This window comes from Thrips palmi, unplaced genomic scaffold, assembly GCF_012932325.1.
Source record: "Thrips palmi isolate BJ-2018 unplaced genomic scaffold, TpBJ-2018v1 HiC_scaffold_12, whole genome shotgun sequence".
NCBI classification, from domain to species: domain Eukaryota; kingdom Metazoa; phylum Arthropoda; class Insecta; order Thysanoptera; family Thripidae; genus Thrips; species Thrips palmi.
This window is the reverse complement of record NW_023144623.1, coordinates 4380431-4398178: the sequence shown is the minus strand read 5'-3', so window position 1 is coordinate 4398178 and position 17748 is coordinate 4380431. Positions and strand designations below refer to the sequence as shown.

The 17748-nt window shown below is 42.7% G+C and overlaps 2 protein-coding genes across 7 annotated transcripts; both read left to right on the top strand.

Moving 5' to 3' along the window:
* Window positions 1–4083: 4083 nt before the first annotated feature.
* Window positions 4084–17417, top strand: LOC117640102 (zinc finger protein 239-like). 5 transcript variants are annotated; one of them, XM_034376355.1, is made up of 3 exons: window positions 4084–4107; window positions 12637–12804; window positions 16092–17417. In XM_034376355.1, exon 3 carries the CDS (start codon window positions 16126–16128, stop codon window positions 17062–17064), a length of 939 nt encoding a protein of 312 aa, XP_034232246.1. In that variant the 5' UTR covers window positions 4084–4107; window positions 12637–12804; window positions 16092–16125; the 3' UTR covers window positions 17065–17417. The 5 variants fall into 5 exon arrangements, with proteins under 5 accessions (XP_034232246.1, XP_034232245.1, XP_034232244.1 ...); XM_034376354.1 differs by lacking the exon at window positions 4084–4107 and adding an exon at window positions 4126–4144; XM_034376353.1 differs by lacking the exon at window positions 4084–4107 and adding an exon at window positions 12199–12332.
* On the top strand, window positions 4151–9711 carry LOC117640104 (gastrula zinc finger protein XlCGF7.1-like). 2 transcript variants are annotated; one of them, XM_034376357.1, is made up of 4 exons: window positions 4151–4421; window positions 4511–4660; window positions 4862–5013; window positions 8428–9711. In XM_034376357.1, exon 4 carries the CDS (start codon window positions 8462–8464, stop codon window positions 9356–9358), a length of 897 nt encoding a protein of 298 aa, XP_034232248.1. In that variant the 5' UTR covers window positions 4151–4421; window positions 4511–4660; window positions 4862–5013; window positions 8428–8461; the 3' UTR covers window positions 9359–9711. The 2 variants fall into 2 exon arrangements, with proteins under 2 accessions (XP_034232248.1, XP_034232247.1); XM_034376356.1 differs by lacking the exon at window positions 4862–5013.
* Window positions 17418–17748: the final 331 nt, after the last annotated feature.

Here is a 17748-nt window from a genome sequence, read left to right as displayed (position 1 = left end):
GTACGTAGAAGGGAGGCCCCATAGCACCGTCGACGTGTGCATGTTTAAAGGGGGGGGGGGGGTGGTGGGGTGGTGAGTACAACGCAGAAAGACAATGCCCCTAATTATGATTTTCAGACAATGCCCCTGACGAGCAGGCAGCGGACTGATTCCGAGAGTCGTTTTCGTCGCTCTGCCTCTCTCGCACTCGTGGCGCGTCGCGCTGAGGTGCGAGAGAGACAGAGCGACTCTCGGAATCAGTCTGCTGCCTGCTTCCCCTTTGACCAGGCTACTCAGTTCCCCTCCTTCCTTCCTTCAGCCCTGCCTGACCCCCTACCCCCTCTTTCCCAGGTCATGCCCCCTACCCCCCACCCCCTTTTCCCGTGCAGTATTTTATCCAACCCGTGAAGGACCCCCTTTGTTGGCGCGGGTAATGTCATTTCGAAATTGACGAGGACAGAATCGAGTCGAAGTCGGATGCCTAGTGCGGCGCACAGTGGGCCAGAAGACCGGTGGAGGCGGCCGAAATTCTAGATGCGTTTTGAGCTCCAGAGTCGCTAAATGGGACTCGAACCCAACGTGTGACCCCACCAATACATTCCTCGCTCAGAGAGCAATCCATTGGTGGGGTCACACGTTCGGTTCGAGCCCCATCTAGCGACTATGAAGCTCAAAACGTAACCGGGATTTTGGCCGCTTCCACCGGTCTTCTGGCCCACCGGGCAGCGGCAGTATCGTTGTTGCAGACGACAAAAATTACACTACTAAGGCACCGTAGGGAACGACAAAGACAGGAAAATATCAAAAAAAGGAAAACAAACAAAAATAATAAAACGGAAATGACAAAAGTCGATCAATGTATCAAGTCTAACCATCAAAAACTCATATCCTAATATTTTTTTTAAAATTGCCATGCCTATTTGATCCAGGAAGCGGAAGAAGGGAATAACTTGACTTATCCCCAAATTGAGTTTTTATTTTATTATTGTGCCTTAGAATGGTTTCCATCATTACACCAAATTATTTGACTGAATTCCAAGCAGTTTAGGAGAAAATCCACATGGAAAAAGGGTATAACTCAACTTAACCCCTTTTACGGTCTAAATTTTATTGGAAAATGGAGATAACTCAACGGAAGTCCACATGAATCCGTTTGACAAATTGGCAAAAGGATATAACTCAACTAAATTTTTTTTATGAAACTAGTGTAAAAAAATCAACTCAACTTAACCCCCCCCTTTAAATTTTTAAAATTTTAATTTGGAAAAAAGAGCCAAGTCCAAAAAATACACCAGAGTAACATACACTTTATGCAGACTTTTGTTCCACTTGACTTGTCTCCAAATTCCTCTTTGTTTAGGAAATATAAGGTGAGCTGACTCTGTTTTCCATTTCAACGGAAAGTGATAAGTCGCAGAAATCCTCTACGGAGTGACCTTACACTAATGATTTTTTTTCCCAAAAATTTTTCTAATGCTTTTTTATATTTTAAAATCTGCAACATTCATTTGTTTTGTTTTAGTTTTCCCTGCTAACAGTTTTTTGTTTCTCCTGAAAAATGGCCAAAATTGAGTTATCCCCTTCTTCCGCTTCCTGGATCATTTAGAGTACAATGATATGAGCAAGGGTCCGAAGGTAGCTGTTGATGTAAAAATGGATAAAGAGAATTCTTACGAAATTTGTGCACGAAAGTATTGACGTATTTGGGTTCCAGTACACTCTCAGACTCGTATTGACTTTTTATCTCTTACCATAAAGTTTTTTGTGCAAACGTAATATGTACTTTTTTCTCTTTAGCTATGCACAATTTTGTTCATTGTAAAATTTATATAGTCCATTAAACCTGATTTTTTTTTGTCATTTGCAATGTACTCTAGACGATCTATTGACATTTTTATCTTTTAAACGATCAAAATTGTGCACAGTTAAGGAGAAAATAGTACATTTGATCCGGGAAGCGGAAGAAGGGGTTAAGTCGAGTTGATTCAGTGACCTCTTATCAGTCAATCAAGTAAACATGAGCAAACATTTGGTCCAAAAATAAGTGTGGTGAGAAAAGTCCCATACTCTCGCATCTATTTTTACATGACATTCCCCACCCGTTCTCCCACCTGCAAGGTTTAGGCTTTTCAAAAGTGCACGGTTTCAACTCGACTTACCTCCTTCTTCCGCTTCCTGGATCATTTACGTTGGCTCAAAAAACTCTATAAGCAAGAGCGAAAATAGTCCATATAGGTCTGAGAGTGTACTCTCAAGCACAAAATCCATAGAGATTTGGTGTCGCACGAAAGCTCGCAAAACAGGAAAGTGCAACGGAATGCAGCTCGGCAGGGCTTACAGTGTTGCAGGGCGCTTGCTCGGCTTGCAGTGCGATGTAACGTACTGCCCTCATTTCCCCGACGGGCTGTGCATTACGCGAAGGTGCGCCGCCTCGGCGTGCCTTTCCGTCGGCATTTTTAATCAAAAACAACAACATCAAGAGCAACAACAGGCAGACAGCGGATACACACGCGAAATGAGATAAAACAATGTTGTCCCAGGAGTTGTCGCCTCCCTCACTCATGGCGGCCACGGTTGCGCAACACGGTAAAAACTGTTCCTGGTTTCCCAAGGAAGCCTTGGTAGATTGGCGATTTCCAGTGAGTTCCTAGGAACACCAGGTACCGCTTTGAGCTTTCCAAATTAGTTTCCTACTCTTGCGAGAAGATTTTTACATAAGACCAGAAAATTTGACACGAAGCTTACTTATGACAACGTCAGGATTTGGGTTGCCATTGCCATTTGACAGCAACGGCAGGCGGCACACTGAGAAAATTTGTTGTCACTTTATGACAAAAACGTGGATGGCATTTTCATCACTTTAAAATAAAGGCATTTTCATAGAAGCTCCTATACTTATTGCATGGGCATGACAACAACACTGTTAAAAAAATCAGTTGTCATTTTCATAAAATTGGTTGCCATTTTTTTACAAACAATTGTTATGAAAATTAACATCACAAACGATTGAAAATTGTTTTACAATCACGTTATGAAAATTCATATCATGTTATGAAAATTTATATCCGCGTTTGCGAGGTCATTTTAGAGTCGTTAAGCAAAAGGACAACTTGGTGTTCATGTATATGAACACCTGTCCGGCCTTATGCCATTTTTGGGACCGACTCTTCTTTTGATCAGCGGGTTTCGGACCCGGGATCTCTGACTTTTGGTGCACGCTCTTTACGGCTGTGCTACCACGTCCCACGTGAGGCGGAGGGTCAGCTACCTGATGACTCTACACGCGCCCCTTGGCCACGCCTCCTGAGCCAGTAATGAAACTTACAATCGTATTCGGAAAATTACGATTGTGTGCTCATAATCAACATTTAAGATTCGCAATTTTCAAAACATGATTTGAAAATTACCAACAATTGCCAATTTTACGACTTTGTTTTGAATTTTCGCATCAAGTTATGAAATTTGTGATGTTTGCAAAATTCATATCCGTGTTCGAAAAATTGTCATCAAAATTGCTTTGAAAATCCGTAATTTTTTTAACAGTGATGTCACCAATTGATGACATCCTTGTAAGGAAAATTAGCCTTGAAATTGCCATCAAGTGACGACTCAAATTTTTACAGTGCAGCAGTAAAGGCGGCCACTCATTGCGGAGATCTTGGTTTCGCAGTGTCCCCGCAGGCTAGCGCAAGGGAAGGATGCCTCGTCCCAACGTCGGCGGCAGGCCGGCAGGACGCTGGATGCGCCGTTCCGTGATCGGATGAGGCTGCACCGTCGCGGGGATTGAGAGATGAGGGGCACTGAATAAATTTCCGAGAAGCCGATCCCTTCTGAGGCCGTGGATATAAAATTGGGGAGGGGGAGCATCAGAGTGCGACAAAACCGAGGAGAGGGAAAGGGGGAAGAGATTTTGATGCTAAACGAGAGGCGGCGGAAAGACCGAGGGGGAGGGGGAGGAAGGAAGAGGGGAGGGGGGGGAAGAGGGGGGGGGAGGGGGGAGAAGAGGGGGGGGGGGGGGGAAGAGGGAGGGGGGGGGGGGGAGAAGAGGGGGGGGAGGGGGGAGAAGAGGGGGGGGGGAGGGGGAGGAAGCGAAGGGGGAGGGCAGGCAAGGCATGCGGTAGTGAAACGGTGAGTCGGATAGAATAGCTGCAAAGGATTCTAACAGGTACTATTGGAGACCCTGAGCCGGAACCCATGTAGACCCATATGATACGGAGTCTCTCGCCGGTTCTCATGGTGAAAGCATGCCGTTGTGAACGAAAATTGTGTCGTCCAAAACATTCTCTGCATTCCAGACTGCGTAACTTTCATTAGAGTACTCGTGCCCCTTACCGGTCGACGCGAAACACAATCTGTCTTCAAACGGAAGTTTCCACCGGAGCGTGAGCGCATGCGCTACTACCCACCCGGCTTTCCTTCGCATTCAACTGCTGTCTTTGGATGTGCGTTAACACTTTGATGGCACCTTGCTCCCTTCGTACTTCTGTTTGAGGATTCATCGAAATACTCTTCTTACGTTCGTTCCTGTCAGGAATCCCATTGTGACGAGCACCAACCAGCGCAGGAGCGTCAAATCACCAACGGCCGTCACGAAACACCACGGAAGGAGGACCGGAACCATCGTGGAGGAACCCGTGGACACACGACGCGCCCATCGAAAGCTTCCAAACTTCACAGAGAGGTAAGTCCCGTGGAATGTGATGTTCAACGCAACTCACGCGAAAGGGTGTTTCAGAGTAGGTCTCGGCCGGAAGTCAAGAGCCGCGATCTTGGCTGGAAACTCATTTACAACGAGCTGCTTTGGAGGCGTAACAGCCCCTATGTTCTACAATTTGGTCAATCCTGTGCCAAATTGCGCCAAGATACTGTTTTTCCGTTACAGGGCAGGTCTTGGCTTCCGCTGCAGGCGTGCTCTCAAATACCCTATAAACGCCACGTTGGAGCATGGGTGGTGTAACATCTCTTGGCGTAACGCGACGTTACAGCTTCGAGTATTTCCTTTCGGATAACCTGACTCAACACTGCACTGCACTGGTAAAACTGAAGCGTAGTATTACCCTCCGTTTTTAAGCGTTATTAGGTTACTCTTGAAATCAAGCGTACACCGTTAAAAATAATCGTAACTTTACGACATTTCGTAGGACGATTATGTCGTTTTTAAAAGACATATTTTGTTACGACTCAAGTCGTAAATACACGACTTGAGTCGTAAATTTACGACAGGTTTGTCGCTAATTTTGATAGCGAGACGTTCCGTTTTGAAACGAATTAAGTCGTAAATTTACAACTTAATCGTAAGTTTACGAACGATCGTAATTTATCTTTGGAATATGTCGTGCAGTTATGACTTCAGTCGTACATTTACGAATCTTGTCGTAAATTTGTGTGATGAATCATAAATGAACGTCACAAATCGTAAATAAACGAGCCAAATTGCAACTTTTTATCAAGTTTTCGGGTATTTCAGATTTCAAAGTATGCAATCGCGATTACGACATTGTCGTAGAGAAATGATTTTTTAGTTGTTCAGTTACGACGATGTAATTTGAGAACGATTTCTATCGCTATGAAAATTAGCGACGTTTTTGTCGCTAATTTACGACAAAATTTCTGACAGTGTAACAGGCTCATCCCCCAAGATTCCCCGTATTCATGGGGGAATTTCCAGACTATGCTTCATTTCTAGAGTTATGTCTTCCAGCGTAACTTTATGCTTGACTCAAGCATAGAGTTACGCTTTGATTTTACCACACTGATGCAAGCATGACTTAAAAGTTCCCCATGCATTTTGGTTTTCTTATTTTTTTTTTTTTATTTTTGGGGGGGGGGGGGGGGGGGGCGACTTGGCGGATGAACATGCTACGTTTGATTTTAATCACGCTCGTGAAAAAAAGAACGCATAGTTAAGGGGGGAGACTCGTCATTCTACGTCAAAAAATCAGATTTGCGTTTTTGATTTTTTTGAATTCTTTGTGTCAAACCCTTGAAATTGGTGGCTGGCTGGTTTGAATTTCAAACCGTTTGGCCATGGGCTGACTTTTTGTAATTTTTTTTCCCAAAGGAAAGGTTAGACCGTTCGAACTTTGAAGCCATTTTACTCAATTGCAATATTTTGGGTCCTGCGCGCACGATTTGAGCCAGACCGTTGATTGTTTCGACTCAATAATTTTTCCCATGTTTTGCCCTATAAGGCCGTCACTCTGAAATAGGGTATCTTCAATCGGACCAGTAGAAGTGCCCGATAAAAATTATTGAAATTCTAAATTTAAAGGCTTTTTTTTTTACACTTAAAAAATTTAAAATTTTAGGCACTTAGGAACCAGGTATTTCAATCATTCTAGTTCAATCTAGAGTGCCAGGAGTCTTCTTGAGGGGGCAAAAGACATTTATGATAGATGCCGCTTCTCAAAAACATGCGCGCAGTGAATTTTTTGGCGCAATTTTAGTGGTTTAGTAGAAAGACACAGATTTTAGGTCTAGGGCCGAGGCAAACTTTTTTTTTCAAAAACAAATTAAAGAACCAGCTTTTTTTTGGAAACCCCACTAAGGGGGAGTGGGGCACCTCCTGCCAGGGGGACCTCCTGCCAAAGTGCCGTGGGGGGCAAACCACTCGCACCGTTGAGCAGCCAATTTGGTTAAATCAAGGTATGACCATATGCACCTAAAAGCCAAAAATGGTTACGGTCGATTAAAAATTTTAACCCCAGTGAGAAATCAAACTTTAAAAGATAAGATTTCGAGCACTTTTCTGACATTTTGACTATAATGTGTCCTCTGACAGTCACTTCTAAGGTTCGGGTATCAAAAAATGGTTTTTCGGGTCCGATAGTTGGTTTTTTTATGAGCATTTTGCAACATTGGGATGACATCAGCGCTGAAACCGAAAAAGTGCTGAGGACAATTTTCTCTCATGCATGGCGGGGGGCCCTACTGCCACTTTTGGCGGGGCAGGTACTGTCACCTTAAAATCCCTTAATTGGAAAAAAAATTTCATGCCAGACGGGTTCATGTTTAGTTGAGGGCACCAGTATGTTTTGGGGGAACGAGTAACGTGAATATGAGTGGGATAATACCTGTTTTGACATTGCAACAGTTTTGATTTTCAAATAACCACTTTTGGGGTTGACCTTTCTCCGCAGCACCACTGAGGATATGTTTGAACAGCTCCAATCGACGAGAAGCTCGTCTTTTTTTGACCAGTAATGATTTTATCACCATAAAATGATCAATTGGCCACAAAATTTATGATCAAGGGCCATCCACTCTCCCAGGGAATGCTCGCCCCGCCCCCTTTGGGAGGAGGTGCCCCTGTCCCTGGGAGTAGGTGCCCCGGGCCGGGGCACCTACTGCCAAATTTCAGAGGTGCTTAGAGTAGGAGATAACTCTACAAACGTGACATATTTTAGTTTCTATCAACGGGGTTTTTGTAGATTAAGGACCAAAGAAGTTTTCTGACTACACATATTCGTCACCAAGTAGAAACTACGCAAACCATAGACAAAATCCAAAAAGTGGCAGGAGGTGCCCCACTCTCCCTTAACCTTCAAATCTATTGGAAACATTTTTTTTTTAAGCCTGAAATTTGTTAAAAAATTTGTGTTAAAGACGAGTCTTCCCCCTTAAGGGGGCCAAAATGACTTTTAGGTCTGGTACCCCAAAATTTGGGTTCCATGGTCCAATTTTCGGGCCCGTACCCTTATATTTTGGTCTTCATTGGGTTCCGGACCCAAACGTATGGGTCCTCATTTGGGCCCGATCCCAACTGCATGGGCTATCCCTCTTGGGTCCGGACCTAAATGGTCGATCTTCTGGACTTCCGGATTCGTCAACCTTGCTTCGAGTTTAAGTGTCCAATGAAATAACCTGCTCTCAGTGGAATCGATTCTCAAAGGAGGAACCGCTTCTGCGCAATGCGCAGACGTCCTCACTCTGTTCTTGAAACCTCACCCATGCGTTGTGCATTGCACGATTAAAAACGGAATTTAGTTTTCCGAAGAAGCCTTGGGTAGAGACATAGGCGATGTCCAGGGAATTCCTGGGAAAACCAGGAATTGTTTTTTCCGTGTGCGGTTTCTAAAAGTGTGCTGTCCGGCATGTCCAACACTGTTGGAAAAACCGAAAATTTTTACACTTGAATTTTCGGCTAGAACCTTTTGTGATTCGAGACCCAGTATTTTCTGTGATTTTAGATCCAGGCTTTGGAAAACAACAGAAAAGGCCTGGATTTGAAACCACGGAAAATCCTTGGTCTCAAATCACGAAAAGTTCTAGCAATGAATGTCCCTTGTTCTCTACAGCGAATGTTAAGCCACCGTGGTGACGCCCAATTAACATTTTAGTTCTTTGCAATACAGCAATTTTTAGCAGTTTGCAACTGCCTCATAGCGCTAATTCAGGGTATTTTTGGTTTAAATTAAATTACAAGGTTCTTATTCTCTTTGCTTGCAGTGACTTCCAACGCGCGTGACAAGTAACTGAAACCATGGCGGGGAATTCCTGGGAGTGCCTAGTCCATCATATAGATGGGCTGTTCGAGTGCGCAGTTTGCAAAAAGCAGCTCACTCATAGAAGTTTCCTCAATGGACATATCAGAATTCATACAGGGGAGAAGCCTTTCGAGTGCGTAGTTTGCAACAAGACGTTTAATCGAGGTAGTCACCTTCGATCTCATCTAATAACTCATACAGGAGAGAAGCCATTCGAGTGCACAATTTGCTGTAAGAAGTTCAGTAGAAGTGGCACACTCCGAATACATCTTAGAACCCACACAGGGGAGAAGTCATTCGAGTGCGCAGTTTGCAATAAGAAGTTCAACAAAACTGGTAACCTTCAAACTCATCTTAGAACTCATACTGGAGAGAAGCCTTACGAGTGCGCAGTTTGCAACAAGAAGTTCAATCAAGCCGGTAACCTTCGATCTCATGTCAGAACTCATACAGGGGAGAAGCCAGTCGAGTGCACAGTCTGCAAAGGGAAGTTCAGTAGTTTACGTAATCTCCAAGCTCATCTTAATACCCACACAGGGGAGAAGCCTTTCGAGTGTTCAGATTGCAACAAGAAGTTTAGTTCTACACAAGGTCTCAGATATCATCTAAGAACCCATTTAGGGGAGAAGCCATTCGAGTGCACAGTTTGCAAAAGGAAGTTAAGTAGTTTACAAAATCTCCGATCTCATCTTTATACCCACACAGGGTACAAGCCTTTCGAGTGCTCAGTTTGCAACAAGATGTTTCGTCGAGCTAGAGATGTTCGAATTCATCTTAGAACCCACACGGGAGAGACGCTCGAATGTACAGTTTGCAGAAAGAAATTTAGTCGAGAAGACAGTCTTAAAACCCATCTTAAAACCCACACATCGAAGGAAAAAGAAGCGGAGTGAAGCAGATATCCTTTGGAAACATCTGTGAAGTCACAGTGGCTGTGTCATCCACAGTAAAGACAAAAGAATTAAAGCTGAGAAAACTTCGAACCTAGTTGAGAAGGTTTTCAACAGAGAGACTGACCGCATGTGCTTTGTTCCTAGATTAACGTGGAATAGTTTTAAATTTCAGTGGGGTCAAATGCCGCCTCGTCTCTTTAAATGCACTATTTGAATTATTATTTTTAATTTAGGTCTTTGGTTTGTTGAATTTTGACTTTTCTTGTCACGTTTGACCAGGTGTTCGCCTTATATTGTGCCATCTGTTTCTTTGACACTAATCAAGTATTAAATATAATGTAAAAGCAGTCGAAGTATGTGTTTTCATTCGTAAGACATTCCGAAAGCTTCTGGGTTATACATGGAAACATAACTCCCTTTCTGAATGATTTCGACACATTTCGCATCACTAATGCCGTGAGACATTTCGTCAGTGCGCCTGAGAGGCAACTTGTGCACCTTGATGACCAACGGGGACATGAGTTAGCCGAGCTTCAGTATGAGGGTCATGGAGGAGAACACGGACTGGGCAAGCGCAGGCAGTCGGCTTAGACAAAAGACGCATAGACAGGGGTACTCCACTCTTTGTCTCAATCGATGACGGTAGAGAAAATACGCATAGGGTAAAGTGCTGAACATGGATCCGGGCACCAATCATGGATCATTTTGTCGGCAAGCTGATGCCGCCAACCAATCGACCATTTTTTTTTCCTTTTTCGAAGTTTTTGATGGGGTCTGCACTTTTGGCTGATAGAAACACGGTTGGGGGAGCTGATCACTTGTACCGTTACACAATATGCAAACAGAAAAGTGCCGCAAGTGCCAAAAGAGGGTGCGAAGACGGCCTGAATTCCGGCAATTCAGGGGTCACAATCCGAAGCGATATTGCAAAGAATCTGTTCATCAGAAATGTTTTAATTTTTTATCACGGCATCTTAAGAACTTACACTTTCATAAATTAAAGGACCGGAAGATATTGGAAGGCCCTTGTCAAATCGCGAGAGGGAGGGGTCCATTATCGAGTCCAACTCAAATATGGATCACTGAATTCAATGACATTTCAAAGCCCTGTAGATTTCGAAGTATTTGACAATAACTGTTCAGTTCTTGAGAAAAGGTTTTGTTTGTTGTTCTCTCGGAGTGAACCGAATAAATTTAGGCCACCGCTTTGGAAAGTTATCCATGTTGTGTAACCTTACCCCAAGACGGGGGTACACCGCTCCTTGTCTCAACCGTTGAGGGGGCAGTCTCGTCCCTGTACCCTTTCTAGGGGGTAGGGATTTAAAGCCTCGTAATATTACCCGCAATATTGGTAAGAAATATTGTAACTTACCGTACACTCTTAAAAAAGTTATGAAATTTAATATCGAAAAGAGTATGACTTTTCATAAACACGTTCTAAAAGTCATCTTTCATAAAACTGTTCTGAAAATTAAGACAGCGAAATGAAATTTAAGATTTTGGCTCTGAAATTTCAGAAACATAGTTATGAAAGTTCAGAACGAGATACTTTCAGAAGAGGCGTTATGAAAATTCAGATTGTCTTTTTAAAACTTCAGAATGGTTCTCATATCATAGCAATGCCTCTCACATTCTCAACACATGTCAAAAGCTTGGCTGGGAAATAAAATTGTACAAGAGCTTTTGAAGTTACCTAGAGGCAAAAACTCCGGGAATTTTGGGTAATAAAAACAAAGCAAAATGCACTTAAAACTAGTAATTTCTATCAAAAACGTCGAGTTTTTTCACTAAAGTCGCTCAACTTAGACTTCCTAATACCCCGCAAAGGTTTTTTGAATGATTTGAGCTGGCTGAAGGTTCTGACTACCTTCTGTCAAAATGACTTCAAGAGGCAAGGGCACGAAATGACCAGCTCTGTGACAACGCTTTTTCTGGTTTTCGTACATTTTCTCCAAACCTGTCCAAACCTTGCAAACCTCTTCCAAGTCAGCCTTCCAGTACCAGCCTAGAATATCTAGTAAATTGTACTAAGATGGTTTATACCAAAGCTACCCCTTAAAACTCATCTTTTTTCAATATTACCAAAAATACCGTGATAATACGGAATAATACCAATCTTACCGTATCTTACGGTAAGGGTTTTTTAATACCGGTCTCTTTTGATAACGTTGATCTTTTTTAAGATACCTCGTAGGGACAAACGGTAAAAACCAAGTAAAAGTACGGAATTTTTTCAACATTTTCAAACAAAAAATTCATCTTTTGTCTTTAGTTGTAAGGGAGTCATAGGGAATGCAACAAAAGCCGACAAACCATACAAAATTTCACTGCACGACACTTTCCTCCGGAAGTTCTGAACTTTTTGGCATACGGTTTGCGGCATCTCGAAGATGAAAACATCCTGTTTACTTTCCCCTACAATCGTCCGTCCATGTTGCCCAAGGGGAACCTTAATTAAAACCACATTGAAGTTTGTTCAAGTTTTTGGTAACGTTTTAAAGAAATGTTTTCCTTGGGCTTCATGGACGATCGTACGGTAAAGTAAAGAGGATTTTTTTTATCTTCAAGATGCCGCAAACCGATTGCCACAAAGTTAAGAACTTACGGAGAAAAGTGTCGCGCAGTCAAATTTTGTATGTTTTGAAGGCTTTTGCTGCATTCTCTGTAATTTCCTTACAACTGAAGACACAACCAATTTTTTTTGACAATGTTGTCAAAATTCCTTTCTTTCATCTGGTTTTTACCGTTTGGCTCTAAGAGGTTTATAAAATCATTGTCATCAAAAGAGGGGGAAACCCCTTAAAAAAGAGTACAGGGGCATGGGCGAGACTGCCCCCTTAGAGAGGGCGAGCATGCGGTAGTGAAATGGAAGGTCGGACAGAGGTCGAAAAAGATCCTGAAAGGTCCTTGAGGCTTCTTAGCCGGAACCCATGTTCGACGGAGACCGTGCACCTCGCGGGTCCTCGTGAGGAAAGTAAGCCGATGTGAACGGAAATTGTGTCGTCCATTTAATTCTCTGCATTCCAAATTGCGTAGCTTTCATTAGCGTACTCGAGCTCCTCACTGGTCGACGCGAAACAGAATCTGGCCGCAAACGGGAGGAAAAATTACGAAAGCGGTCCACCAGAAGCTGAGCGCATGCGTAACTATCCACCCGGCTTTGCTTCGTATATCTGCCGCCTGTGGGTGTGCGTCAACAGTTTCATGGCACCTTATTTCGTTCTTACTTGTGTTTGTGCATTAATCGAAGGGCCCTTTCTCACCTTCTTTCCTGCCAGGAAGCCCGGGGCGGCGTGCACGAGCAGCAACCAGCGCAGCAGCGTCAAGGGACCAACAACCGGCACGAGACTACCGAAGAAGGACCGGAACCATCGAGGAGGGAACACTCGGACGACGCGCCCACCAGTCAGTAACTTCAAATCTTCGACCACAAACTTCACTGCGAGGTTAGTACGACTTCAGAACCACAAGTTCCGTCAAATGTGACGCCAGCAGTAGGGCACTTCAAAGTAGGTCTGGACTGGACACTCATTTACAATGAGCTTGTTGCGAGGCGTTACGGTCCCTTTGTCGTTCAATAGGGTCAATTTTAAGTTTTTCTACACTGCAAGAAAAAGTACGGAACATGTCTGGTCAACAATTTGCCTGGACTCCGTACCTGTCATACTACGGAACTTCTGTACTATTTTTCCGTACCCGATTACATGAGTTCTTATGGGACAAGTACGGACGTTCCATACTCTATTCCGTACTTCCGTACCATATTCGTCTGTACATTTTCTGTACTTAAGTACGGAATTTTTGAGTGTAGTGCCCAAATACTTGATGATACTGTGGCGCATGGCGATATACGAATAATCTTGTGTGTTTTCGGTACAGGCCTCCCATGAAGTACCCTATGTAGGGGTAGGTTGGGGAAGAAAAGTACAAAACGTGTACTTTGCACTGTACAGAAGTTCCAAATGAGGATTCAACTATTCTGCTCTCGTGAACATGTAATCCAATGCCTTCCTAATGAAATGAATGACTGTTCGTTGATTATAGTTCCCCACATTACGTGCATCATGCCAAAATGTATGTAATTTCGGAACTCCTCGAAAAGGGTAAGAAAAGTACACCACCGGGAAAGAAAAGTACAACGAAAAGAATTGCGAGTTCGAACCAGGAGTCCACCAACCTTGGCTCAATACATGTTTACCCCTAAAGTGGAGAGCTTTCACTTGCCATTAGTTCAAGTTTCGTCAAAATCGGTCAATTGGTTCTGATTCTACATGGACTCATCACAGAAGGTCCAAGAAGCCTTTTCTCAGAGATAAGTGAGTACAGCATTTTTGTACTTTTCTTCCCCTTTTCACGAAAATGCCCAATAACTTGTTTATTTCGAGACTAATTCTATAACTTGTGTTGACATTTTTTTGCTTGTCTCGCCTAATCAAATCTATTTCCGTGATGAATTCAATTTTCATCCCGCTATTAGTTTCTTAGAGGGTGTTCTTTTCTTCCCCAATACCTGTACTTTTCTTCTCCGGCCGACTGTACTTTTCTTCCCCATTTCTTTTTTACACTTAAAAAAAATTGTGTTGAAGCCTAAGGGCATCGAACGGCACTGTTTTTCAAAGATGATGGTCTAAGCTATAAGGTGGTACCTTACATTGGACTGTCGGCGATTCTGCAGGAAGCTGTACTTCAAAGTACAAACATTAAAAAAAAAGATTTTCATAGTTATTTTTACTGTGTTTTTCAAACGTGCAGTTTGATTCTAAATATTATATGTAGAACTGGGCTAAATTTATTTTTTGTCAGCGGGATGACCAATCTTTCTAAAACCACTAACGTGATGGTTCAGTGTATTTTCAGTTCAGACATATAACGGGTGTACTTTTCTTACCCGAGCTTCGAGTGTACTTTTCTTACCCAACCTACCCCTAGCACTTAAATCATGTGTGGTGTATGCCTCATTTGGCGTAACATAATGCCTCAGCCTTTAAGACTAAGCGTAACATCAAGTTAGAATACTTTTCCTTAATCAAGTGGAGTAGCTGGTCAACTTTATCTACTTTCTCTTTCTTTCGTCTTGCCTCCGACCCAAGTTTTCTTACAAGAAAAAAAACTGCTAGTGCAATAGGGTACTTTCGTGGATCCCTGAACCGGAAGCACACAGACGCCATGTTGGCGGAAGTAGATCCAAACTTGACATGGGAAAGAGACGTTAGTCAAACGTATCGGCCACACTTGAACATAAACAGTCGTTTAATACTTGTTTGCAGTGCATATGTGTTTCGCGAGCAATATTTTTACAGCTCGGCTATAGTTTTAGATCCGAAGAGAGGTTAGTTTCCGGCCAATTTGGCGTCTGGTGGTCTGCTTGCTTCCGGTTTCAGGATCTACGAAAGTACCCTATTGATCTCTTTTTTTTAAATTTTGGTATGTGTTCTGAGCGTATTTAGAGTCCCGCTTAGATATCCTTAAGGTGGGAAATACCCAATATTGAAGCCCCCTTTTTTTAAAGTTCCTAGTTTTCATTGAAAACTCTTTCGTACCAAAAGGAGTTTAATTTTGTCCTGTAATGTGGGCCTTATAGATTTCAAATTCAGCCAGACATTTAACCCAAGTACCCTATGAGTGTAGAAAACTTCGGCCAAAAAACAACGCTGCCAACCTTCGGTGCGCACGTTTTCTCGAAAAGTAATTGATCTCCAGGTCCAGGTATTCTGTGCAGGATACTTGACACACATATCTAGTTCACACCGTCGCCCCTTTTTGAAAGTGAGTTCCAGTTTTTTGTAAATAAGGCTGAAAAGTGAAAATAGAGAGTCAATACTTGATTTTTTGCACTTTTGTGCCTTATTTACAAAAAACTCGAACTCACTTTCAAAAAAGGGCGACGGTGCGAACTAGATATATGTGTCAAGTATCCTGTACAGAATACCTGGACCTGGAGATCAATTACTTTTCGAGAAAACGTGCGCACCGAAGGTTGGCAGCGTTGTTTTTTGGCCGAAGTTTTCTACACTCATAGGGTACTTGGGTTAAATGTCTGGCTGAATTTGGAATCTATAAGGAACACATTACAAGACAAAATTGACCTCCTTAAGGTAGGAAAGAGTTTTCAATGAAAACTAGGCACTTTAAAAAAAAGAGGCTTCAATGGGTGTTTTTCACCTTTAATCAAACCCGGAAATTCTCTGATAGCGTGTGTTCATAGACTTCCGAGTTTCAAATATGTGACTGATTAACATGAAATTTACCTCGTGGCTACTTTAAATTCTTCGTAGGCTTCGCGCACGACTTATCTGCAAATCTGGTGCCAGTTTACTTGTCTAAAAATTCGATAGCCGCTTTGATTGTCTATAATTTGAAACCCTGGCCTCGGTATACACCTCAGCTTGCCGTTAAGTAGCGAGCAAATGAGGATATCGGGTCAGTTCTTGACATTGAACATAACTTGCCAATTTTCTGGTCAAGCTAAGTTGCCACAGGCTTTGCAGTGTTCTTGAAATCTCACCCACGCGATCTGCTTTGACGTTTCTAACAGCGTGTGGTCCGGCACGTTCAGTGTAAAGCCACCGTGACGTCCAATTAACATTTCAGTTGTTCGCTATAGAACAACGATTAGCCGTTGCAAATGTCTTCTATTGGATCCGCTTTTCCGTTTTGCATTTCTACCCATTGTGTTTAGTTAGGATATGATCGTTTTGAAATAAATGGAAAAATTCTTTTATTTTGTTTGCAGTGCCTTTCAACGCGCGTGACACGAAACCAACATCATGGCTGTGAATTCTTGGGAATATCTCGACTGCATCAAGACGTTCAGTAAAAAATCGATCCTTTCACGTCGTCGTCGAGTCCATCAGATGGATGGGCAGTTCGAGTGCACAGTTTGCACAAGAAAGTTCACTCGGAGAGATAATCTAAATAGACATATCAGACAACATACAGGGGAGAAGCCTTTCGAGTGCGCAGTTTGCTTTAAGAAGTTCAGTGAAACTGATAAACTCCGAATTCATCTTAGGATTCATACAGGGGAGAAGCCATTTGAGTGCGCAGTTTGCAACAAGAAGTTCAATCAAGCTAGTCACCTTCGAACTCATCATAGAATCCATACAGGGGAGAGGCCTTTCGAGTGCGCACTTTGTAATAAGAAGTTCAGTGAAACTGGCTCACTCCGAATTCATCTTAGAACCCATACAGGGGAGAAGCCCTACGAGTGCACAGTTTGCAACAAGACGTTCAATCGAGCTGATCACCTTCGATCTCATGTTAAAACTCATACTGGGGAGAAGCCATTCGAGTGCACAGTCTGCGAAAGGAAGTTATGTAGTGCAAGTAGTCTCCGAAGTCATCTTAACACCCACACAGGAGAGAAGCCTTACGACTGCTCAGTTTGCAAAAAGATGTTTAGGTCTACACAAAGTCTCCGAGCTCATCTTAAAATCCACACAGGGGAGAAGCCATACGAGTGCTCAGTTTGCAAAAAGATGTTTAGGTCTACTCAAAGTCTCCGAGCTCATCTCAAAATCCACACAGGGGAGAAGCCATACGAGTGCTCAGTTTGCAACAAGATGTTTCGTCAAGCAAGTGATCTTCGAAAACATCTTAGAACCCACACAGGAGAGAGGCCTTTCGAGTGTACAGTTTGCAGTAAGAAGTTTGGTCAAGTAGCCACTCTCAAAACTCATCTTAAAACCCACACATCGAAGGAATAAGAAGCAGAATGAAGCAGATGTCCTTTCGAAACAACGCTGGACTCACAGTGGCTGTTTTAGCTATCTACAGTGAAGACGAAGAATTCAAGCTGAGAGAACTTCGAACGTGGTTGAAAAATGGAAACTGACCTGTGCTTATCCCCTTATTTAAAGTGCATTAGTTTGAAGTGCCAGTGGGGTAAAATGCCACACACATTAATTGCACGTTTTAAAATGTTCTACCCTACAATTTAGGTGTTTGTAGTATCTTGACTTCGCTTGTCACGGTTGACCAGATGTTTGCATAATATTGTGCTCGCTGTTTCCTTCACACCGTAAATAAAAGTTTTAAAAGTGATGCAAATGCAGTCGAAGTTAGTGTTTTATTTTCAAGACATTCTGAAAGCTTTCGGTCTATCCATCGAAAAAGGAGGGGTAAGGTCGTAAAAAAGAACTTCTCCATTCTCGTCAGTTTCATAGGAGTTGTGCAGTTTTTAAAGGATTTGAACACATTTCGCATAACTTCTGATGTGAATTATTTCATCAGTGCCCCGTAGTAAAATTTTGAAAATAAAATCATTGTTAACGGACGGGGACATGCAATGAGAAAACCTGGATACGATTTTAGGCCTTACAAAGAGAGGCAGCTTACAAAAAATAAATTTCGGCATTTAGAAACTGTTTTTTCGTATGACAAAGCAAGTT